This window comes from Polyodon spathula, chromosome 6 (assembly GCF_017654505.1).
Source record: "Polyodon spathula isolate WHYD16114869_AA chromosome 6, ASM1765450v1, whole genome shotgun sequence".
Lineage (NCBI taxonomy): Eukaryota > Metazoa > Chordata > Actinopteri > Acipenseriformes > Polyodontidae > Polyodon > Polyodon spathula.
Window position 1 is genome coordinate 52994092 of NC_054539.1, and position 26778 is coordinate 53020869.

General features: G+C 41.1%; 1 protein-coding gene across 2 annotated transcripts in view; it reads right to left on the minus strand.

The window, feature by feature from the left end:
* LOC121317324 (MAM domain-containing glycosylphosphatidylinositol anchor protein 1-like) overlaps positions 1-26778 on the minus strand; it is a 168795-nt gene that overhangs the window by 125764 nt on the left and 16253 nt on the right. For both annotated transcript variants that reach the window (XM_041253139.1, XM_041253138.1), the window contains exons 3-4: positions 22207-22346; positions 4220-4394 (exon numbers count right to left, since the gene is read on the minus strand). In XM_041253139.1, coding sequence (XP_041109073.1) covers positions 4220-4394; positions 22207-22346 — 315 coding nt within the window. The remainder of the gene's footprint in view (positions 1-4219; positions 4395-22206; positions 22347-26778) is intronic.

Here is a 26778-nt window from a genome sequence, read left to right on the forward strand (position 1 = left end):
GCCTTAAGGACCAGAAGATTTGAGGCAGGAAGGACAGTTTCTGAGATCTCGATCCTGCTTGTCTGAGGATAAATGATTTGAACTGTTGAAAAGCACAAAACTTCCATCAATGTTTTTTTGTTTTGTTTTGTTTTTGTTTTGTTCTTTTAAATCAGCTGAATCATCAAACAGTGATTCATGTGTATTTGTAAAGTGGCTGAGGATATTAAACCAAAGTAGATAAATATTTTATGAATCAAATTGCTTTTTTTACTGCATAAACACAGATAGCCGGATTAGTGGGACCAGGCTTAGCTTGTAAGGGGCTCATGTAGGGGATGTGTACAAAAAGGATTTCCTCTAGTATTAATCTGATAAAATATTTGTAGTTGGCTTTACAGTCCAAGGAGACTTCAACACAAAACAGAATGTTTGTAGTTGTGTAAACTCTGGATAGGGATTTCAAGATGTTAATATTACAAACACTGGTGTTAATAAACAAAACCTGTATTTAACACTGACCCCAAAAAATGTACAAAACAATAAGTTCGTCGTAGGTTTTGTCTAAAGAAACAAACGTTGTTTGTCATTTTTGTAATTACCTTCATTTATCAACAGCTAATTAGCAGATTGAAAGCAGCATTTTCCCTAATGAATAGCTGTAGAAATTAATTCAAACTGTTGCAGGTTCTTTGGGGTTTTGCGCGTTCGAGTCTGCGGTATGCTGGGGAACCTTAGTTTGTTTGGCTTCAGCAACATCATACACTCCTAGTGTCCTTGCTCAAAATAAAAATTAAATTAAAACAAATATAACTGGGTAGTTAAAAGGAAGTGGTTTTATATCGGCCAAATGCAGGACTATCCACTTAAGGAACTGAGTTATAAGGAGTTGCATCAGAACAGGTTAGGCAGAGCATGAAAATCTGTGGATGGAGAGAGAGCTGCAGCATGAAGCACCTGTTGTACAGATTGACTGGAACACTGAAAAAGAGAAATAGTGGAGGCCGTCACCACTCCCTTGCTCTGTATAATATTATTCACCCATCTAAATACAGTATTTTTATCTGTACCCACTCTATTCCATTGGAACCCTTTCTCTTGTATGCTTCCCTTCAACCCTTCTTTTGTAACTATATTTTTGGTGAATAAACTGAGACCCTGAAAAGAACCCCAGACCCCTGATTGAGTGGTGTTTGTATAAGAAACAACAGCCCTGTAGGAGGGTTACACAAATAAGCACTAGTCTAAACACCAGCGCTATTATTACCCTGCACTTTATAATGAGCACTAGTCTAAACACCAGCGGTTATTACCCTGCACCTTAATAATGAGCGCTAGTCTAAACACTTCATTCTCAGCTCTCCAGCACTGTCATTACCCTGCACCTCAATAATAACAAGCTTTAGTCTAAACAGACCATTCTCCTCTCTCAAGCTCTGTCACCCTGCACCTTAATTATTAATAAGGTATACAACAGCTTTGTACTTGAATAGTGCCTTTTTTATGATTTTTTTAAGCACTTTTTTAGCATTTTTTTGGCTGCAGAATTTTGTTCCAGCTGAAGTGTACTGAGGGAACTGGAAGACAAACCTGTAAAAAAAGAAAAATAATAATCCTGTCCAAAAGTTACGAATGTAGGCAGCAGTTTTTCAGAATCACACAACTTGATTTCTGAGATATTGTGAAACTTACAGTACACGGTGCACATTGCTATTCACAGACACAGGAGGTAGAGTGATTTTCATAAGGCAGGATGATAAAGAAACTTCTCGCCTGCTTACAAGTCTCCTTTCATTACAATCTGCACTGTGTGCTTGCAATACACAGACCCCTCAGTCTCCCTCCTCATGCCACCTTTAACACAATGCTTCACTGGACTCCACTTGAAATATTACTGCATGATAATGAGGGTTTTATATTGATTAAATAGTGCATATGAATATGTTATTTATTAAATACAAGTGTAGCATCACTCATTCCTCCTTAAAACTTTTAGCAGCATGATAACTTTCATTTATTTCAAAGAAGCTCTAAAAATAACACTAGAGAGGCAGCTGCTACAGTTCAGATTAAGGTGTTTACTGAACAAGCTGTTTTCTATCTTATATTTTTTGTGAGTCATTTTAACATATGTATTGTGGCTTACTCAGATGAGATTAATCAAATTGTCATCATTGCTTTCAATTATAACTAACAGATTCTAAGAGCTACAGATTTTTATCAAGGGAGGTAGAAAACATTCCTGTCTGGAATGATGCCACTGGTCTTAGCAGTAACTCACATATTAAATCTCACAAATAATACTGTAACTATATTGTAATAAGACAGATGAAAAATGTTGGCTATTGCTAGCATCTTTTGTAATTACACTGTATGTACACATAGGATTGGGAATTTACTATGTAACGTGTAGTTACACTGCATTCGGAAACACTTAGTGTCACCATTAAATCATATATGTGCTTTCCCTTTAACAGAGACATTATAGTACAGAAACAACAGAAATACCTTAAAGGCAAAGTGGTTTTAGTCATACTATATCAGTTGTCTGCAGAATAAAGTGGTACCTGTTCTACAGATGTGTTTGTACACCTGCTTAATGAGTGTTTTTTTGTTTGTTTTTATCTGAACTACCTTCAGCTCCATCATGTGTGCATAATCACCTCTCCAATGCTGGGGAGCTGCTAGTGTTTCAGTACACACAGGTCTGTATAGAGAATATTGTGCGTCAGGTCTCTGGACCAAGTCCATCTCGGCAGTAGATGTTTCATTCCACCTAACCCCGTTTGCAGCCCCACAGTTCTACAAGTCCTACCTGGTTTTCAACTTACAGCTTAGTTAAATGACAGCAGTTGCTTAATCTATTCAGTGTCAAATACAAAATAAAATTAGCCTGCTATCCAAAACGTCTCTTTTTTTAAAGCATTGTTTCATAAATTGAATAACTTTTAGCACAAGCACAGCTAGTCCTGAGAGCTGGAGAGGAATGGAGAGGGGGAGAGAAACCCCACAGTAAACCAATAAGGCAAAATGAGAGAGGACTGCTGACTCTGTCAGACCCCTAACATGTCCCAGGGCCTGATGTTATAAACAATGAACAGATATTGTAAAATGATGACTAGTTAGTTGTCTGCTGTGAAGTGTTCTTTTCTGTGAAAAAACAATTCTTCAAAGTTCTTATTGTTCCAGGGATGGAAATAAGACTCCTATTGCATAGCAGTTTCACCCATTCCAGGATTTTGAGTGTATTTTAAATGCTTTGTTGTCACACATTTTATCAATAACCCTATAGTTCTGTATATAAAAGTATACAGTGCAGCTAGCATGTGTCAGATTAAAATAAATACTGGCCTGTTGAAAATAAAGGCTGGCCTGTTTGACATACACAAGGATTGCTAATGAGGAGCATTGCTCTAGACTTTAGTCTTGCATGCTGTACATGCACCCTAATTACACTGCAGTCAGTGCTAATGTCCCACGTAGAACAGCTGGGCGATTGCAGAGAAAATTGAACAAGCATTTACCGTCACTTGCGGTTAAACTCATTCCTGCTGCTGAAACTATTTATCCAGGCCACACTATTTTACAGTTACTAGTCCCTGGAGGATGCTCTAACAGGATATAGCACTGGGATGTCACCAACTGGCCCCAAAGGGCCACATGGATACAGAATATAGAAGTGTGATGGTCGGAGTCCCACACTGAAATAAACCAGTAATGGGGTGTGTGGCAGGGTACACTCCACCCCTGTGTGTGCGTGTGTGTGTGTGTGCGTGTTTGTGTGTGTGTGTGTGTGTGTGTGTGTGTGTATACGTGAGTCATGTGATAAAAAGAATAAATCTATAAAGCAATTGCTGTCCCTTCTGGTTTTACACCAGCACAATACTTGTTTGTTCCGTATCTGTTGTGTTTGTCTTTTTATTTATAATAAACTTGTGCATCAGCGCTTCACTCACAGTACTGTTGTCTGCCTCTTCCTAGTCTGACATCAACAAGCCATCCTGTTCAGGGGCGGTCACTAAGATAAGGGTTCAGGACTACCAGTAATATACCTGAAACTATACTTCTCTCTCTCTCTCTCTCTCTCTCTCTCTCTCTCTCTCTCTCTCTCTCTCTCTCTCTCTCTCTCTCTCTCTCTCTCTCTCTCTCTCACTCTTTTTCACTGTAGAACTGTGAGGGAGCTGCAGTGCCGAGATTTGGTGGTTTTGGACTCTGGTTGTGTCTCTCAGTGTTGACTTACACTGGACATCTACTCGAATGGACTTGATGGCAGGCACCCCTATCCTGTTCTCAGCTTTACAGTAGTATCTGCCACCCTGTATTCTCTGGATGTTCTGGATCTGCAGCGTCTCGTTGAAGATCGATGTCTCCTGGAACTTGTCCGAGGCACTGCCTGCCGTCTTCGTCCAGCGTACCTGGAACACATAAATACAACCATCTGTCAATTTACAACCAGAATAAAACAATCAGAACTAATGAACCGGCTTCAAAATGGTAAAACTATTAGCCTCACTCATTGCCCAATTCACCCATTCAGTCCTTCAGTCCTTCAGTGCTTGTCTGGTTCCTAGTAGCCGATTAATATTAAATCTTTGTCAAGCCAGGTCTTAAAGGATGCCAATGATTCAGTCACAACACCATGACTAGGCAACCCATTCCATACCCTCACCACTCTCTGCGTAAAGACGTGTCTATTGCCCTCTGTCCTAAGTTTATATCCACTTCATTAACAACTGTTTTTCCTCCGGTCCTGGTTTCTGTGCTGCACTAAAAGTATTCATGAGTGTTAACTTGTCAACTCCTTGTGTAAGATTTAAAGTATTTAATCTTGGTCTGCTCCCCCTGATGACTGTCACTGAAGCCGTTCCCCACTCAGAGTGGCTGTTTATAACCTTTATAAGCAAGTCATATGATTTCTAATGACTTGGTAAGGGTCACTTCTGTTATTACTATCCATTCTGGCTATTATTTAATCTACACAAAGACGTATATCAGTCTTTAACTTAGCATAGAGGTTGTAACTCACGAACTGAGAATATACAATTACATTCTCCGGACTTGCCACATGAACAGTACATTTTGTGAGACACGTTCAGCCAGCAACACAAAGCATGCACTGAGACCCATGGGTGGTAAGCTCTGCAATAGACCATCAGCACTGCATCATGCTGTCCCTCAAAGGGATTTCTTTATTCTTAAATCCAAGTTCGACCACATTTATCTCTTTAAGGAATTGCCTTATAAGTATACTGTAATGACTATTTGTGACAGGGTTGGCGTGTCAAGTTTGTGAGTAGCCGCTGATTAAGCATACAGAGAGACAGAAAGGAGGTGGAATTGAAACACCGGCACAGGCTCACAGGATTTATTAACAAACAAAAATGAAAGTAAATAAAGGTGGTCGTGTGATGTTACCAGCCATGGTAATGCATAGAGGACACATACTGCAAGCTGTACAAAAGGCAAAATAAAATGGTACAAAAACTACAAATAAAAGGTGCCACACAGGGCGAGCGCTAGCCTTATAAACGAGGCATCCCACTCCAGGAACCAGTTACACTACTTAACCCTCGCTGTACATTAGATGGGATCACTATCCCCTAAACTAACCTACTGATGAGCCGGTATTCATACGACAACTTCTGCTGCTTCATTAGGCCTTGGCTGGGCATTGCCTTCACAAGCACCGCTTGCAGTTTCAAGGTCACGTAGCTGTCATTCTTGCAGAGCATACCCTCTGCCCCAAATACACACAGCTCCTCTCTGGTATGGCGTTGCAATGGCCTTGAGCCATCTCTCGCAGATGTTTTTAAACTGACGGACACTCGGCCTAGACCTGCCCACCTGCTGATTGAGGACCAGCACAGCCAATCACTTGCTGCCCTTCCCCTTAACCAAGCCTAGCAGGCAGCAAGTCTCAATGGAGCGACTGTCTATAAACAATAATGTAATCACAGAAATCAACTCCAAAACAATACACAATAGAGTAGAGATCCACTACCAGCCAACTTGACATAACTGTGGGAAGCATTGGAGTCAGCATGGGCCAGCATCCCTGTGGAATGCATTCGACACCTTGTAGAGTCCATGCCCCGACGAATTGAGGCTGTTCTGAGGGCAAAAGGGGGTGCAACTCAATATTAGGAAGGTATTCCTAATGTTTTGTACACTCAGTGTATATTAAATAACAATGGCAATAAATACATTTTCTTTTGGTTTCTTTTATATGTTAAGGTGATTTATTAATGAAGCACGGAAACAAATCATTTCAGAGTTATTTAATTAAACACAAAGTGAACTATTTTCTTCTAAGTAATTAATTATGTAGTGCTAGACAACTGAAATACGATGAAAAGTATTCACTTACGTAGCCTTCTGCATGTACTGTACTTTTTTTCTTAAAATATATATAGACTCAAACAAAAGTTTTCTGCAATATTCTTAAGTTAACATGCTTTTAAGATATTAATTTGTTAAGTTTGTTCATAGAATTATGTTTTCGTTATGAGTTGTAACAAATGCATTTGTACTGCGGGCTTGGTTTTGAGATACATTCATTTAAAAATCCAGTTGATACCTATGATTAATAATGAGACTGCAACCATGAGTAGATTAAGGATCAAGCCGTTTATTTGTGGTACAGCAGTAATTAATAAAATAAATTCATAAAGTGAGGGAGGGGAACTGAGAGTTATAATTTACTTTTCCCTATACACTTTCCCCCTCTATCTGTCTATCTCGCTATCTCTCTGCACACATGAGTTCTCTCTGACTCTTGTCTTCCCCAAATCTCTTTTTCATGCACCCCCTTTTATGCCCTTGCTCTCCCCTCCTTACACAGGCCCTCCATCAGCCTTCATCAATGCCAGGCATGCCATTTGGACCCCAATCTTACGGCAGCATTCTTGAGGTGCAAATGCATGTCCAGGATTGGTGTGCCCGGACAGACAGGCAACCAACACCCCCCCATCCCCCTTGTTAGCTTTTGCATGGCACAGTAAAACAATGCAACATGTGAAACAAACATAAAGGACAAACAAACAGGATAGTCACCAAGTCCTTTCTTTGTCTTGTTAGAATGTGTATTGCTGAAGAAGAAAAATTAAGTTTTTGACCAATTCAGAGTTTGCTGCTGATGTATTTATTTCCAGATTTTCTCGTTATGCTGGAGCAGCGCTCCATGTTTTTGTTAGTTATTTCTTTCCATGTTTTGTTTCTTGATTTTTTTTTAGCCCTGCAAAGTGTTAAATAACATTTCCTGATTATTTTTTTTTCTATCTCACTAACTAACATGTAAATTTTGTCTTGGTGGAAATTTGTTTTTCTTTTTGGCCGGTGCCATAATTATATAAGAAGCCATAGCTCAATCCTATTACATTTGAGTACTACTTCTTTCTGTTCACTATACCACTCAATTATCTTTGCCAGAAGGAAGTTCTAAATTTTGACTTCTGGCATTGCAAATCTATTTCTAACGAGATGCAAATTTAGATCTCTCCTGTATAATGAGCAGTAATTTATGCTGTTCGTAAACTTGCGGTGATATTACTGTAGTAGTTCATGAAAAAGAGTTGTTTACTACGTCACACGCAAACATTCTACAATGTACGGAGGCTAAGAATTCGCAGAGTTTACGAACATGTAAGTAATATTAGTACATACAGTCCAATGACTCATAATTCCTGTTTATTACTGTGGGATTAATAGGAAGCGCTAGCTCAGTTTTACAGAGGTAGGCCTTCAGAGCAGTGTGCAGCACTAAACCCTTCCAGGAACAAAAACAAAAATAATAATAAAAAAAAACATTAAATAGTGGCACCCAGCAGTGTTCAGCTCATCCTTTCACATGCAGCTGGATTGGAGGGCCTTTATGATGGAGTAGAGAAGTCCAGTTACAACTCTGTAACTACTATTTTATTTTTCATGTGCAGTTTGAATATTACAATTTTCTTTAACTGAGACTTCTGAGAAACTAATGATTGTAGCAGTTTAGTGCACTGCATGCACTGTCTCCTGGCATACTCGTCCTTGCCTTAACTCAGCATCAGTAATGCAGGCTCCTTCATATTTTATCTAAACGAGATTAGTTCTGTGTCAGCGGCTTAATAATAAACTGTCCCCTGTCAAAGATATCAATCAGAGGTCTGCTACAGTGACTACCTGGTGAGAACTGTTAGTTATAGTTATATTACTCTCACTGTTAGTTATAGTTGTATTACTCTCACTGTTAGTTATAGTTGTATTACTCTCACTGTTAGTTATTTTACTCGCACGAAAAACTGTGGTTTATTATTAATTAGTTTTCCTTTAATTTAATAGCTGCCTATAGGGAGCAGAGGGGAAGCTCTATCGTTCTCTTTGTCTATATTATTCATTCAGCTAACCTGTGCTGCTACCAGGCATACAGGGAAGGAGGTTACTTCACAAATCTTAAAAAGGAAGGAATATGCAGTTGTTACTTAAATTCAGTGCTGAATTAAATTCGTTCAATCCACTCCTCTGGATTATTACAATGCTCACATCTTGATCACTTGCTCTATAAAGTACATTATTTAAAGAAACTCTAAAACAATAAAACATTAGAACATGGGAAAAACAGACTTGGAAAAGAACAGCCTGTCTTGTCTGGAACATCGAGAAGAAAAAGTTTCAACAGCTAATATAAACTGATTCGTAATATATATTTTTACTGTTTCTAATCAAATATACTTTTTTCGGGAAAGGTTTCTAGAAACTCTTACCAAACACACTCAAAAATCACTTATTTCTCTTCCCATTTCTGTGTTCATGAACTAGCGACAGTTGTACAGGGACATTTATTTAAACACATACCAGAACACAACCAATAAACAACTGCGTGAGAGTGGAGAAAGAATTACTCCATGGCCGCGTGTCAATTGATTATGATCCAGGATGAGTGAATACAACTATTACAACAATCACAATTTCTGTAGTGCTTTACGTGTTCAAAAAGAGCATGCTCTGGAGGCAGTGACAGGGCTGATTGAAAAGTAAAATGCGTTTTCCAGGGCTTTCAGGCCCCTCTCTGTCACAGTCTAAAAGCCCTCCCAAAGGGAGTGTGTTCCCATGGCAACCTGCTTTGTTTGGGCTTCACAGCAGCTACAAGGCAGTTCACAGAGTGCACAGCCCTGACAACGACTGGATAATCGTAAACAAATCGTTCAAGGTATCACCTACACAGGCAAGCCATTCACTAAGCTGGATTTGTCAGCCTTCACTCCATTGTTCACATTAACAGCCTTTTGGAACATAGGTTTTAAGCTTTGGGGTGCCATTAAGGGGTGAAGTGTGTTTCACAAAATAACCAAAGTGCAGCTTAATGAGTCCAATCATATTAAGCGCTGCAGCCCAGCACTCTAACCACTGAGCTACTCAAACCCACTAGCTTCCTTGTAGGTGGTAGCATGTGTGACCTTGTCTTGGCCTTGATCTGCCTTAGAGCCCAGCGTTGTCAGTGTTTTTGTGCTTCACGATCCTTGCACTCAGCCAGCCCAGTATCGATCAGGCAGGGAAGATACCAAGGACCTGTCAAGGACTGCAATCAAATCCCCTCACCACAGATGCTAACACACCCTTTGATGAAACACAGTAAGTTCAAGGTCATTTTTGTCTATGTTTCACCATTAGTTTACATCATTATCATTATTTCAGGTATTGATAAGAAAAACAATTGGAAGATAACAAAGATTATTCAAATAAAGCACATTGTATTGGTTCTGATTGTTTTTTGTTTTCTTTTTTAAATTGTTTTGGTGATACTGTAGATTTGTCAGGGGTGTTGTTAAATAAAACTATTGTTCAGTTGATGTATGAGTTTTGTACTTTTTCACAAAAATAAATAAATAAATAAAATTGGATTTCATTGCTGTGGATTACAGTCAAACTCGTCTCAATCCAATCTTCTCATTCAGACGTAAACAATCATAACTGATAATTATTTTAAAACACCTTTTATTAAAATCATGTCTGGGGTACTAAACTGGATCCAGAACAAATGTGATGAACTAACAACATTGGAGAATATATCTACCTGTCTGTCTGTCTGCCCCGGTGAGGCAGCATGTTTTCTTTGTGCTTGCCCGGCTGGTGAAAGATTGTGTGCGAATTTAGGAGAGGGGCCATGGCAACACTGCTGGTACCTCCTCCAGTCACATTCAATACTGGCTACTGAAGGAACTGAATAATCCATTCTGCACAGTCACAGCAGGCCTCAGTCCAGCTGCACATGTCTCAGTGTACTACATCAAGAAGCCGAGCATCGTTAGAAATGGAAGGAGTCACAGGATCTCAGCTCAACATTTTACATTTTTGGGGTCTGTTTTGTGGTAATCCCCCTGGTGTCACGCTTTGCAGGAGCAGTGCATACTGTCCACCACCCCTTTTACATGTTCTGAGTAGCTCAGTAATTACTGTGGTTAGAGAGCTGGGTTGCAGAAGGCAGTGGGTTTGAGTAGCTCAGTGGTTAGAGTGCTGGGCTGCAGTGTGGAAGGCAGTGGGTTTGAGTAGCTCAGTGGTTAGAGTGCTGGGCTGCAGGGTGGAAGGCTGTGGGTTTGAGTAGCTCAGTGGGTAGAGTTCTGGGCTGCAGGGTGGAAGGCAGTGGGTTTGAGTTGGGTCAGGTGTCTGGGATGTTGTCATTATCTCTGGTACAAAATGTGTGCTGATTATTTCAGGTACAAACAGTCTGTAGATTAAAAATGAAAAATGAAAACTAGATTGAAAAAAAATAAGAATGCCTTTTTAACTTCTGGACTGAGAAGCAAGCCCTGCTTTTCAGTGGTGCTGAGCCACCATTATAAAAATAGAGAAAAACTGCATTCTGATTAAAGAGGGATTGTTAATTTGGTGAGCAGCTTGCTGTATAGGGTTCAGAGACTCACTGTCAGGTTAATACATTCCAAGGCAGGACCCAAGGACACAGGGAAGGACTATTCTCACATACTAATAACTTTTATTGGATTAAATGAAGTGCTGAGTTTTACAAAAGTCACCAGACTCATTTATCAGGGTAGGAATTGCTTCTGCAATTTTATAACACACACACACACACACACACACACACACACAATTTATGAAATTTGGTGGTGCAAACTTACATTTTGTTATGAAAACTACAGAAGGGCAAGAATATTTGTTTTCTAGCATTCTTCTTAATGATTTTTTTTTATTAAATAATTTTCTTTCATTTATTTGGTGTAATGGTTTTAATCCCTTATATCCTTGCTTAAAAAGAAAACATAATTACGAAAGCTGCATCTTATAAACCCATTTAAAAAATATGACTTCTACTCTCCTAAAATGCTTTTTGGTTTTTACCAGTATAAAGTTAGACGTGGGCGAGATTAGACGTGGGCATCGAGCACATGGAAATATATTATGCTGAAAACAAAACATTATGAAATTGAAAAGAAACAGGTCTTAATCTGGAAATAATGAATGTTCAAACAACATGTTAAGAACTCCGCTGGGAATGTTTTTGCAGCTTTGGAATGTTGACCTTGCAAGTTAAAGGTTCTCAAGTTGGGTTCCACTCTTCAGTTGTGCTTTTATGATGTGCATCAATAAAAGCACAACTGAAGTCACAACTGACACCCATGGAAAAGAAAACTGCATTCAAGGTACTAATTATTATTATTATTATTATTATTATTATTATTATTATTTTTTTTTTTTTTTTTTTTTTTTTTTTTTTTTTTTTTTTTTTTTTAAATGAACAATTATTTTTATTTATTTTTCCAATTTTTCTCCCAATTTTGGAATATCCAATTATTATTCAACCTGACTCACCACTGCAACCACCAAACTAACTCGGGAGAGATGAAGACGAGCACTCGCGTCCTCCAAAATAAGCGATGTCAACTGTCCTGCAGATGCCCTGCCAGCTACAGCCACAGGGGACACTGGTGTGCGGTAAGCCAAGGACACCCCAGCTGACCTAACCCCTACCCCACCCGGGCAGCGCTTGGCCAGTTGTGCGCTGCCCCCTGGGAACTCTGGTTCACAGTCAGCAGTGGCATAGCTTGGATTGGAACTGGAGATCTCCACGCTATAAGGTGGATGCGCCACTCAGGAGCCTCAAAGTACTAATTATTCTGATGGTTCAGTTACTGATAAGTTACTGTCAGACAATTCAGGCCACATGTTAAAGGGTTTAAAAACAAAATACACTACTTCTTGTGGCTGCTCCCTACTTATTCTTGTAACATCTTTTTTAAACAAAATCTAATATGTTTTGATATTTGTATTAACATATGCTGGGTTTTAATGAGGCATCAGATGATAACTGTAATTTTACCCAGACAAGCCTCTACCTCCCTGTGGCAGGCTGGCGAGTGGATAGAGGCCCAGAGACAGACTTCAGTTCAAACAAATATACTTTTATTATAAATAAACACAAAATGAAAGGGCACAAGGGCCAAAACAAAGCAATTTAAACACAAAAAAGATAAAAAGCAAAACTTACAAAAATAACAGTTTGCAGGCTGGGCAATGCCTTCACTGGATTCAAACTTTCTAAACAACCAAAAAAAAAAACCCCAACCTGCTTCCTCAGCTCCCTCTCTCCAAATGAGAAGCAGAGGCCTCCTTTTATATCAGGTGGCTGGGCGCTGATTGATCGTTAATCAACCTAATCAACTAATCAACCCCAGCCACCTGAACATAATAAACCCAGGCAGGTAGGGGAAGTTAACCCCATCCCTGCCAATTTAAAGGGCAGAGCTTTGCTCTGCCACACTCCCATAAAAAATTAATACGAGGATCATTTTCACACATACAGGCACTCTATCAGTAAGGCTAGGCTGGTGGATTGAGAGATGAAACCAGGGTTCAAGTCCTTCTTTCTACACTGTTACCATTTGATTTTATTGCTGGTTACTATATGTTTTTCACGTTTTATGAAGATGATTGCAGAAATCTTCAGCTCAGTTCTATAACCAAAATGGATTTAAAGAGTAAATAGTGGGATTCCGAAAAATATAACATTCCATGTCCCTACGTGTTGCTACAACTTTTTAAATAATGTACCTGTAATCTTTTCATTGTTAACATCCTGACAGCTTTTTACACTTATAACTTTAAAGTCAAAGCTTTTATTTTCAAAATGACCACTCTAGTGCACTGATACTGTAAAGATTACTGACCACATTGTCAAACAGGTAACACAGCAATAGCGATCCATGATGTAGTATGAAACTGAAAAGCCAGAGCACTTGTTGTTAAGCTTTTTTTTTTCCTTTTTTAAATTAGAGCAGAGTTTTCCAATCCTGGTCCTGGAGACCCACTGTGTCTTCTGGTTTTCATTCAAACTGTTTCTCAATTACTTAATGAAACCCTTATGTGACCAGGATGACGGTGGTGGTGACATCAGACCCGGAAGAACACAGAAGCCAAAACACGTGATAGCGGTGAACCTGAGATGCTACGGTGTCCAGAGTTTTATTAAATAAACAAGCAAAAGATTTGAACAAACAAAAGACACAAAACAAAAGGCATGCTGGCCAAACAAATAATAAACAGCAACAAAACAAGTATTGTGCTGGTGTATAAACCAGCACGCAAGCAATTGTTATATTCCTCTTACACAGACTTACATCTCTCCTCTTACACTCCATCTCGAGTGCTGACAGCTGCCAGCTTTTATATTCTGGCCGAGGGGTTAACTAGCTATTAATTAAATTACCTTATTACCTATCGGCCACAGTCTGCACAAGATTAAATAAGGATGCATGACTGTCAGCTAGTTAAATAATCAGTAGCTGATCAGTCACGCATCCTCACAAGGTTTTCAAAAATAAAAACAATAACCTCGCAGACGGCGCCTCGCCCCTCCGGCCAAACAATACATAATAATTAATAATAATATCGGACGGCTTTCGCGGTCACATTAATACATAAATCAAAACAATAATAAACAAAGGGGCGGGACACTCCGCCACACCTTAATTGAACTAATAGTGTGCTTAATTAGACCTTTTTAACTGTTCTCAGCTCCTAAAATGTTGCTGATTTCAAGTTACTTACAAAATTGTAGAGTTAACTTGAAATCTCCAACTGTTTAAAAGCTGAAAACAATTCAAAAGGTCTTATTAAGCGAATGAATAGTTCAATTAAGGGTTCAGTTAAGTAATTGAAATGTAAACCAGCAGGCACAGTGGGTCCCCAGGACCAGGACTGGGAAACCTTGATTTCGAGGACACATCTCAAACCGCAGTGCACTAGAGTGGCCATTTTGAAAAAAGATTTGAAACGGACATTACAGTTATAAGTGTAAAAATTTGTCAGGATGTTAACAATTTAGTTTAATTTAATTTAGTTTAGTCACGTCACTTTGTGCACACAAGGCCAGCAAGGCACATCTCAACAGTGCAGCACTAATAAAAAGAGAGACCTAAGTAGACCATACTCAAGAATAAACAATTATTGTACATCCAAAATAATATCAATAAAAAGACACATATACACACATGTATAGATACAAAACACACATATATTAAAAGACAAAGATATTTAGATTTAGATTTCATTACAACTAAAAAAAAGTTCAGATGACGCTGAACAGCAGTTTTAAACCCAGAGAGGCTTGACAATGACACAGTGAAATCCGTAAAGGCATTCCAAAACACCAAGGCTGTGCCAAAGAAAGAATACCAACACAACTGAAAGCGATAAGAACTGATGGTCAGAGCAGCACTGTGGAGACCTCTCAGTCCAGGTGCTTTACGAGCACAGACTGACATAGAGGCATAACTCAGTGAATATAGACCATTATAGAAGTGAACAAGAATAAAATAGGACCTTCTGCCACTTAATGGATTAAGAGCAACTAAGAAGGTTATCATACGTAGAATCCCAATTCCAGTCATTCAATTCAATCCTACATGCACATTTTTTCACAGACTCAAGCTGCTTAGTCTTGCATTTTTTAAATGTGTCCCAGACTTTAAAATAGGTCTTATCCAACTCTTGTAAAGATGTGAAACAACACCTGTAGGGGCCTCTCTAATGGAACAAACAATAAACCCCCAAATTCTTCTCGCTTTGCTGCAAACATAATCAGCATGGTGTGACCAGAGCAAGTTATCAGATACCCCCACCCCACCCGGTGGGTGGGGGGGGGGCGAATATTACTAACTGCTTAGAATGACCTGACTTTCTCAAATGGACCCCCCCCCCCCCAAAAAAAAAACATCTGAAGCTGATTTCCTGTGGTTGCATCAAGTATAATAGCAAAACAGAAAGGAGAAAGTAACTCTTAAGAAAGACAAGAGCATTCTGCAGTGTACAGCTCAGTACAAGTTATTCAGCTTCAAAGGCTGTAGCTCTTTGTTTTTCCGTTATTTATTTTTTTATTTCTTTTTAAGTACTGTAGATTATTTCATTCTCACTGGCCCCACTGTTTGTTGGCAGTTATTGAGGGAGGAAGCACAGCACTCACTCACATTAGTGGAAACCCCTGTGCTGAAAGCAGGCACCCAGCAAGCGTAGGTAATTGATAAAGTCAAAAGCCTCTGACAAGTCAAGTCAGCCTCTCCCTGGCCCTAAAAAAGCAAGACACATTTCAGAATTAAAATCGAAACTTAGGGAGTGGCCCATTTGTGAAGTGCAATAGCTGAGTCAAAACTCAGATTGACATGGTGTCAGAAATATAATAGAATTGATATGTACAGAGAGCCACTAATTAAAACCTGCTCTACAGGAAAACTAAGGAAAAAAAAACTCAGCTAAATGTTTTGAAATAAACCATTCTGACAGCCTGGAGAGTTAAAGGAATAGCAGACCAACTGTAAATACCAGTAGCACTTTCACTTCCATGAAGGCCACTTCTGACCAGACTTCTCCAGACAGTAGATGGGTGTACCAGGGTCCCACTGTTTTCTGCCAATTCTGAGCTGATGGCATTGCTGGACATCTTCCGATTGTGAAGGGAAGTAAGCATGATGTGTCTTTCATCTGCTGCAGTAAGTTTCCTTGGCCGACCACTGCGTCTACGGTCCTCAACGTTGCTCGTTTCTTTGTGCTTCTTCAAAAGAGCTTGGACAGCACATCTGGAAACCCCTGTCTGCCTTGAAATTTCTGCCTGGGAGAGACCTTGCTGATGCAGTATAACTACCTTGTGTCTTGTTGCTGTGCTCAGTCTAGCCATGGTGTATGACTTTGGACAGTAAACTGTCTTCAGCAACCTCACCTTGTTAGCTGAGTTTGGCTGTTCCTCACCCAGTTTTATTCCTCCTACACAGCTGTTTCTGTTTCAGTTAATGATTGTGTTTCAACCTACATATTGAATTGATGATCATTAGCACCTGTTTGGTATAACTGTTTAATCATACACCTGACTATATGCCTACAAAATCCCTGACTTTGTGCAAGTGTACCTAGAAGAATTGATGCTGTTTTGAAGGCAAAGGGTGGTCACACCAAATATGGATTTGATTTAGATTTTTCTTCTGTTCACTCACTTTGCATTTAGTTAATTGATAAATATAAACTATTAACATGTCTATTTTTGAAAGCATTCTTTACAGCATTTTTTCACACCTGCCTAAAACTTTTGCACAGTACTGTAGGTATCAACATTTTGTTCTCAAGGCTAATTCCATATAATAATGCAGTAGTTACTGTGTAAGAGCAGAAATCTTTATTAATTACCCGGCTATGACAATTTAATTACATAACTTGTCATGCACTTTAATCTAAAGTGCTGCCAACACTTCTAAATCTACTAGACAAACTGTTCTGCTTTCTGTGCCCTTAAATTGTTGAGTGTTTATACAAATAAATTAGGAGCCTTTCAATAAAAACAGGTTTTAAGTCAGCATGTATTAAAGGCTGCGTTGCATATAATGAAAGTCTCTTCAAAGAACCAATTTGTCCTTTCAAAAAACATACCATTATTCCCTTCTGGTAATCAATATTTATAGCAAACCTTTCTCAAGGGATTATCAGACATAAAGCTTTCCTTTTTAAAAGTTCAGATGTTTTTTTTTTCTGATTTTTCAAGCTATAAAATGGACAATGTAATAAGAAAAGAAAGTGCCAAAGGGTTCCCCAATCAAGTTTCATTACAATTGGATAAGCAGTTTTCTGTATAGTTGTAAAAATGAAATACGTAGGGGTGACATATAGATTAAAGGTAGGCCATAAAGACAGCCTCCAGTCACCCCTTCATTTTGATAGCTATGTGCATCAATCCCTGCAGGTGTGATTTTGTATGAAGTGTTATGAAAGGGTGGCTTTGCAGGGGTGACGTCAGACCAGAAAACACAGACTCCAAAACAATGAAATGACGGGTGAAACTGAGGCGCTACGGCGCTCAGCGTTTTATTAAACAGAAACAAACAAAAGATTTGAACAAACACAAAACACTACAAAATAAAGGGCTCCTTGGCCAAACAAACAAGTATCATGCTGGTAAAACCAGCACTTATAGCAATTGTTTACTCTAGTTTTAACACGTTTTTCACAGACTTAAGTTTCTCCTCTGACACTCTCAGCTTAATAAACCTGGAGTAAACCTATTTTTTATAGTCTGTGTCTGGAGCCTTAATTACCTAATCTGATACAATAGTTACCTTAAGGCTCCAGCCACATTCCTACGAGGGTACTAGGGAAGGGGTTTTAACCCCGTCACCACCGACTACACACTATAAGACCGGCTTTTTCACCTGTCTCAAACAGTAAATGACAAAAGACAGACGGTGCTCGACCGCCAACACATAAACACAATAATAATAACAAATGAATATACATAAATAATAACACAAGGGATGGGCACCCAGTCACACTCGCCCCCCTTTGTGTGCAGCACACATGGCCCTATGACCACCTCCCCCCTTAAACACCAAAAGTTCAAGTCCACATTTTGGGGTGAGAGCGGAGACTTCCTCTTGCCTCCCAGTGGCAACTCAGGCCGTGGCATACTGGCAACTTCAGCCAGTAGCATGCAGGCAGCATCCCCCGGCGGGGACGTGCAGATGTTCCCATGAGATGACGAGCAGGAGACCCCATGCAAAGCAGAGCCGGCGACCCCAGGACAAGCATAGCCAGCAACCCCTGGAGAAGCAGAGCCAGCGACCCCAGGTGACGGCAGCAGCGGACCTTCAGGAGGCGACAGCAGAGCCAGCGGAGCCAGCAACGACTGGAGCAGCAGAGCCGGCGACCCCAGGTGACGGCAGCAGCGGACCCTCGGGAGGCGAACTCGGAAGGGGAGCCACTGGCCATAGAGGTGGCAGCAGGAGACTCCGGGAGGCGAACTCAGGAGGTACCCTGGCCATAGAGGTGGCAGCAGGAGCTCTACTTCTCCCTCGTACCCTGTAACCGGTGGCTCCACAAGTGATGTGGAACATCAGGAAACCCCAGGCGATGCAGGGCAGCAGGCAACCCTGGGCGATGCAGAGCAGCAGGCAAGCCTGGGCGAAGCGAGGCATGCATCATTGGGCAAAGCGAGGCAAGCATCCTTGGGCAAAGCGAGACAGGCATCCATGGCTGAAGCAAGGTAGGCATCCTTGGGCAAAGTGAGGCAGGCATTCTTGGGTGGTGGTGTGAAGGAATCCCTGGGCGGTGATGTGATGGCATCCCCAGGCGGTGACGTGAAGGTATCCCCGGGCGGTGATGTGATGGCATCCCCAGGCGGTGACGTGAAGGCATCCCCGGGCGGTGATGTGAAGGCATCCTCAGACGGTGATGTGAAGACGATGGCAAGCTCAGCTGCAGCTCCTCTCCCTCGGGTGGTGAAGGTATCTCCAGCTCCTCTGGTGGTGGAGGTGGGAGCGGCAAACAGTTCTCCCATGGTGGTGGAAGCGGAACCAGCAGGTATTCACCCTCTGCTGGTGGAGGTGGGAGCGGCAGTCTTCCCATGTTGGTGGAGACAGAACCAGCAGGTATTTACCCTCTGCTGGTGGAGGAGGCAGAGGCAGCTCCTGCTGCTCTGCTTCTGCCAGTGAAGGTGGTGGAAGCGGTGGAAGTGAGAGCAGTGTGTAGTCTCCTGGCAATGAAGGTGGGAGTAGTATGTTGTCTCCTGGTGACAAAGGTGGGAGCAGTGTGTAGTCTCCTGGCGACGAAGGTGGGAGCAGCACGTAGTCTCTTGGCTAAGAAGGTGGGAGCAGCGTGTAGTCTGCCCCTGTTGGAGGGGACTGGTGCGACTCTCCCTCACTTGCAGGGGACTGGTGCGGCCCTCCCTCACTTGCAGGGGACTGGTGCGTTGGCTCCTCTCCCTCTGGTCCTGGAGACAACGTCAGTGCTTCTCCTGATGAGACTAGAGGCGGGACCCCTCCCATATCAGCAGCCAGGTAGTTGAACACCATGGATGTGATGTCTCGGAGGGACACTGGGTGGTGTTGCTGTTCCCAAGTTTCCCAACGCTCCCCATTTCGGGCCCACAGCAGGTTAATCACCTTCGGGAGGTCTCTTTCCAGGCCACCGTCAGTGTCCGTCAGCCAGTCCCAGATCTCCCTCGATGGTGGCTCCTCGAGCAAGCAGGGCTTCTCCCATCGACGCTGGGGACGGAACCAGCAGGCACGCTCCCTCTGCTGGTGGAGACTTGGGCTGTGGATGCTCTGACTCCCCCTTTGCGGGCTGTGGGTGCATTGACTCCTCCCTCTTGGGCTGTGGCCATTCAGCCTCCTCCCACGAGGCTGTGGAGGTGAAACCAGCAGGCATTCATCCTCTGCTGGTGGAGGTGGTGACAGCAGTCCCTCGGGCTTTGGTTTCCCGTGGTCCCCCCTGCTAGGCACTGGACACTCACGGTCCCCACATCTGGGTGCTGGACGCTCACAGTCCCCCAGTTTGGGCGTTGAACTCAAGGGTTCCTCCCACACAGGCATTACTTCCTCCTCTGCATATTGCGTGGCGCAGATGGCCAACGTGTGCCCATATGACCCACAGCTGGGGCACAACTCCGCAGCGAGGTTCTTTAAAAAAATCTCCTAACTGTCATCCCCAACCTCCTCTGGCTGTTGCTGCTGCAGCTTTTTTCTCCCACTCCTTCTCCTCACCTTCCTCTCCTGGGCCAGTTCCTCCTCTCCTTCTTGGTAGGGGCAGACAGCCGCCACTTGCATGTACACCCCGCAGGTAAGGCAACAGCCTTGGTCCTCCAGACCAAGGAGGAGCTCCTCCAGATCCGTGCAACCATCTCTCCAGCCTTCCATTTTTTTTTTTTTTTTTTTTTTTTTTTTTAAAACAAGAAACTGCGGTTCCTGCTCTGGTCTGCATCTAGGAGGTGCTGGTAATCCCACGATGACACAACTTGTCACAAAGACGGCTGCAGTGGGTGACGTCAGACCAGAAACAGGAACCAGGAAATAAACAAAAAGAGGTGGAGTTGGGTGGAGCTGAGCGAATGGTCTCGCTCAGCATTTAACAGTGCACAGACAGACAGAAAATAAAAGGTTGCAAGACAAACAAAAACACAGGACACGGCACATTCGCCAAAACAAAGAGATGAAACAAAAACGGACTAACACTAAACAAACACAGTGAGCTGATTTTTAACTATTATTATTATTATTATTATTATTATTATTATTATTATTATTATTATTATTACTATTATTATTTTATATACCTCCGTCTCCAATCCCGTTCTCCACTCATCAAACACACAACCCCGAGTGAGTGAAAACATGCTGCTTTTATGCAGCTGTACCGAGACTCGATTGCTAATCAATTTTTCAATTGGAGTCTCGGTACAACTGCACGTGAATTAATAAAGTGCAATTCCCCGTGCTCACATATTATTACTTTCTACTTGCACGTGAAGTGCTGTGCAATCCTCGCGCCTAAATACAAATATACATTTTAAACACTTGTGTTACACAGACCAGTTTATATCCCATGTACCAATGCCTATACACCAACATTAACACACAACACAAAATACGCACATGGGCGGGCACTTTACCACAAGCCTTAATTACCTAATTTGATACAATAATTACCTCACAGCTCCAGCTACATTTCCATGAGGGTACTAGGCAAAGTGTTTTAATCCAATCCCCACGACTACACATTATAAGACCGACTTTTTCACTGGTCTCAAACAGTAAATAATAAAACACGGACGGTGCTCGAGCGCCCGCACATAAACACAATAATAATAACAAATGAATATTTGACACAGCCTCCTAAACAATCAGATACACACTTACTATTTATTTCAGTCCTACATAAATGATTTGAATTAAAAGCATGAGTTTAAATAAGTGTAATTTTAATAATTCATAAGTAATACATATTGAGTAGACAGATGCTCTGAAAACAGGCTGTCAGAGTATTTGTCTTTATGAAAATGCAGAGAAAGCCATTACAATATTTTAGGTGCAGATTGACTGCAGCCCAAGTAATGCAATCCTTGCTATACATATTTAATAAAGATAAATCCGGTATTCACTTCCCATATCCTCATTCCCTTTCTACACGCTTCCCCTCTCCACTCTCAGCTCAGTCTCCATCCATGATGTTTTATTCTACTGGCAATCATTCCAGGACACAGACTACAAACTAGTCGGTTCTTCCTTCCTGCATACAATGCACACAGTAATATAAAATATGCTTCATTGCAAGAGCTATTATGTTGGATGTTTCTTCAGAAGCATATGTAGTTTGCAAAGAATGCCCTTACTGACACTATGCATTACAATAATGTAGTGTGTGTGAGGGGGTACCCCCTGTAGTGTTTATAGTCACGTGTATACTAGGTTGTCAGGGTTGGTTGGTGTAGGAATACATCAACCAGCCTGGGAGCGCACTGTCATATTATTAATTGGGAGTGTTCCCCTGATAAACAAGTCCATGTTAACATTGTTACTCTGTTGTTGTATTGGCAGCCAAATCGATGAGACGCCTCTCAACAGCTACAGCATCGACTCAGGATTATTGCACAGCACACACTAGTGCCACTGGTTGAATGTTGTGACAAAGGACCTGTAACGTATCTTTAAGCACCTCTACTGGGCAAATATTCTTACTAGTCATGCCCAGATGTCTTTCCCATCCTGTGACACAGAGAATATCATTCAACCCGCCAGGACCAAGTATCCAAAACACAAATCTGGATTTAATTGAACTACAGAATTCAGCAACATGTTGTTTTTCCAAATACTGTCTGCAAGATAAGTCATTTGTGGTTACGTGGAAGAGTGTGTCCTCTCCTCCCACCTGCCCTCTATCTGCCTTTCACATAGTGACACAGTGTATTAGTGTTTTGTGGGTTACCTGTGGTCTGGGGTGCCCCTTGACCAGGCACTGCAGCACCAGCATGTCTCCCTCCCGAATGGTGTAGACTCGCTCACTGATATTGTCATCCTTCACCACACACGCCTGGCCCGAGTGCACTATCTGACCACTCGCTGGAGCTGAAATACAAAGCAGACCCTGTCAGAGGAGCCCAGGAGAGACATATATTGTACAGACATGCACAGACAGACAAACAGACAAACAGACAGACGCAGACAGACAAACAGACATGCATGCAAACAGACAAACAGACAGGCAGACAGACAAACAGGCAGATAAACAGACAGGCACACAAGCAGACAAACAGACAGTCACAGGCAGATAAACAAACAGGCACACAAATAGACAGGCAGACAAACACACAAACAATCAAACAGGCAGACAGACAAACAGACAGGCACACAAACAGACAAACAGACAGGCAGACAAACAGACAGACAGACAAACAGACAGGCACACAAACAGACACAAACAGATAGACACAGACAGACAAACAGACATGCACACAAACAGACACAAACAGACAGACACAGAGAGACAAACAGACAGGCAGACAAACAAGCAGACAAACAAACAGGCAGGCAGACAAACAGACAGACAGACAAACAGACAAACAGACAGGCACACAAACAGACAGACACACAAGCAGACAAACAGACAGACACAGGCAGATAAACAGACAGGCACACAAATAGACAGGCAGACAAACACACAGACAATCAAACAGGCAGACAGACAAACAGACAGGCACACAAACAGACAAACAGACAGGCACACAAACAGACAAACAGACAGACAGACAAACAGGCAGAGAAACAGACAGAAAGACAGACAAACAGACTGGCAGACACAGACAGACAAACAGGCAGACACACAAACACACAGACACACAGATAGGCATAGACAGGCAAACAGACAGACTGACAGAAAAAAGTCAGGCTAGCTTTTTTGACCATTGTTACTGTTAGCAGTGAGAATTCAAAAAAGGTGCCTCTGTGTGTTAGGTATCAGTATATGTTAGTGAAGAAAAAAATGGGAAAGAAGATGAAATCAAAGAAGAGGGCCTGCCAGCTGGCAGTGTATTGGTAAAAGATCAATGCAGTATTAATGCAAACTGGGGAACTGAACCAGTTCAATACATTTTAAATCAGCACAATCAATACCCATGGATTCTAGAGCATAACGTATGTGTTTATGGAGTTAAATATTTAGATAGTACTATAAACTATCGAGTATGGACATGTAATCACACAGCAGACTGACCGAGAGAGGCAGGGAGAAGATACCTGAGCAGTGCTGCAACACCTTTCGTGACACTTGAGCGATTAGGGGTTGTTCATTTCCATTGAATTTTCTAAACGTTTAACCTTTAGCAGAGTGGAAGGGTTTGTAAACTCTGTCCTCTGGGCTTGGTTCCTAAACTGTTGATTAGGGTTAACCTCATGTCAACTACTATTAAAATGTTGAAGACTTCAATCAGTCCCCACTCACCTTGATTTTAATAAGATCTGCTAAAACAAGTACTGTAGAAAAAAAAAATATGAACATGAATTCATGTTTTCTTCAAATTAATTTAACTGGTAACATATTACAGTGTTTTATGTGACAGGTACACAATATAAAATAATTCGTTTCGATAGTGTCCTGTAGAACACTATTCCAATGACTTTTTATTTATTTCTGTGTTTTCCCTTATAAAACTTTACCATGGTAAATTTGCACTGTAATGTTCTGCCCCGCTTTGCCCCTGCCATGTGTTTAACATAGTTTACTAACATTTGCCATGTTTTTTTAATATGCTTTACCATACATCTTTGGTCTTTAAAATGCTTACTTATGCTTTACCAAGCTTTCACTGTGCTTTATTACACTTTGTTGTGCTTTTACTTTGGTAAGCTTTTATAAGAGTACTATCTTTGTCAGAAGTAGATTCATTACAGCGCAGGAGAGCAGCCACACACTGACAGCACCTCCAGATGACATTGCACACTTAAGTTCCTCGAGTGAGTAGGGAATAGGAGGTATTCCCTAACTACTAAAAACTCAATAGCACTACATTTAGAAATACCGAAAAAAAACTTAAGTTAAATAAAAAATAATTTCAACTCAAAGTCTTTCTCAATGTCTTGTCTTCAAAATAAACATTTGTCATTGAATGTATTGCGTTTATTTAATTATTTCTAAAAGTGCAAAGTGGATATTTGAATGCTAAAAACAAAATACAGATCAGCTTTGTTTTAGTACTGGGTTAAATTCTTATTTTAACCTTTTCAGTCTTGATCTAGTCGTCTGGTAACATAAGGTTTCTGTATTCTAGTGATAAAAAGCAAGTAAGTAACACATGTTGACATTCAAGGCAAAAGATTTTTTAATATGTTTGGTTTTATGCATTTTTTTTTTTTTTTTTGTCCAATTCTCATATATACTCAATAAAGGAGTTCCTTATTTAATTATTGACTTAGTTTTGCATTCTTCAGCTCAACAAATATATTATATTCTTAGTTTAAAGACATCCTATAGTGGGGCTCCCGAGCCCTATAGCTTGGAGATCGCTATTTCAAATCCAGGCTATACCACCGCTGATGGTGGCCAGGAGTTCCCTGGGGGCAGCGCACTATTGCCCAAGCGCTGCTCAGGCGAGGAGGGTTCAGGTAGGCTGGGGCATTCTTGGTGCACCAGTGACTCCTGGGGCTGGCCAGGCACCTGCAGGCCTGCCTGTGTGCAATTCAGAACTGCGTGGTCCTCCAACGCTGTAGTTCTGTAATGGCTTCAAGATGGGCTGGCCGTACAAAATAAAAAAAGGGGTGGCTGACAGCACACGTTTCGGAGGATGTGTCTTCATCTCTCCCAAGTTAGTGCAGGGGTTGCAAAAGTGAGCCAGCTTGAATAATTGGGCCCTATAGCTTTAACAGTATGTAGGAATGTGTTAAGTTTTGTAAAATTGCTAAATAAAATCTGTTATCATAATATAAATGAATAAAAAAGTAATTCCAGTAAATAGGTATTGACTCTGGCAGCCTGTAACTGTAACTTGTTGACACACAAGGCCCCAGGGAGCAGGAAGCTCCAAAACAGACACCACTGTCTGACAAGCAGCATTGAAAGAGATCAAAGGAAGGGTCAATGCAGGCTGACAATAGAATAAAATGTTAACGTAATAGAGAGAGACTAAAGGCTCAGGATGAACGAGATTGCCTCTGATTTTACAGACAGGTGTCAGCGAGCAAGGAGAAAGAGTGAGATAAAGCGAGAGAGAACATGTTTGAAGAAGCAGCTCTGTACACAGCCCCTAACAAACACACACACACACACACACACACACACACACACACACACACACACACACACACAGTATAATCACATATACACAAACACAGAGCCACACATAGAAACGCAGCCCCTAACACAAACACAGACACACAGAATACAGTCCTTCACAAACACACAAACAAACACACACACTCACACACACACACACACAACACTCCGTGGCACACACTCTGTTTTACACAAATACTGAGGTACACCAAGAAGTAGACACAGACCTACGCACACCCAGAGAGACACAGACGCACTAACACAGACAAAAGTACACACACATACAGTGAAACTGAAACACACTGACACAGAGCTTCTAACATGAACTCACACATACATGCAGTTCCTTGCACACACACAGCCATACTGTACACACACACAGGTTTTGCAATACTGCTTAAACAAGTTTGTTTTTTGTTTTTTCTCTAGCAAGGCACTGTTTAGAGTGAGGTGTTTAAAAAAGGGCTTTTCTGTTGCGCAACATTGCTTGGATAGAGATGTTCCCAAAAAGGGGTAGGGGTGGGGTTGATATTTTGATATTGGTCCCAGGCTGTCTATAAGCCATCAGACAGAGTTGGTGTTTAATTAAGTTGCCGTAACAACTGTGTTTGGAAATGTTATGCAAAGTATGTCAGTTATGTGGTTTTGAAATCAAAATGCTATATTAATGTTGTATAGTGCATTTTTAAACATATACTGGCAGTGTGTAACAGTTAAGTGTATTAGAATAAACTATGATGAGCTACTGTTTTCTTTTCTCTGTTGGTTAGTGGAGAAAACATGTTTAATAGCTGAATTGGGGTAAACCTGTTAAACTGCATCTGTTGATCTACCTCTCTTATTATGCACTGGATGTCTCTGACCTACGCACCATGTTACTGAATCCTCAGCTAATGCACTATCCTTGCACTACTGCACTACTATAATGTCATTATAGATATAATCTGTTGTAATCCTAACTTGCTGCATCTTATTTCATATTGTATTTTAGAGTATTATTTGCGCCTACTATATTGTATTTAAATAGTAATCTTGCATTGTAACCCTGTACTGCCCTGGAAAACTATAAGTCACCTTGGCTAAATAAAATAATTAATAATAATAATAATAATAATAATAATAATAATAATAATAATAATAATAATAAAGTGTTGTCAGTCCAAATACAATAATAAGATTCTACTGCCGCTGGGGCTTAATGGGACCCCCAAGCTCTCTGCCTTTCTTCTGCCT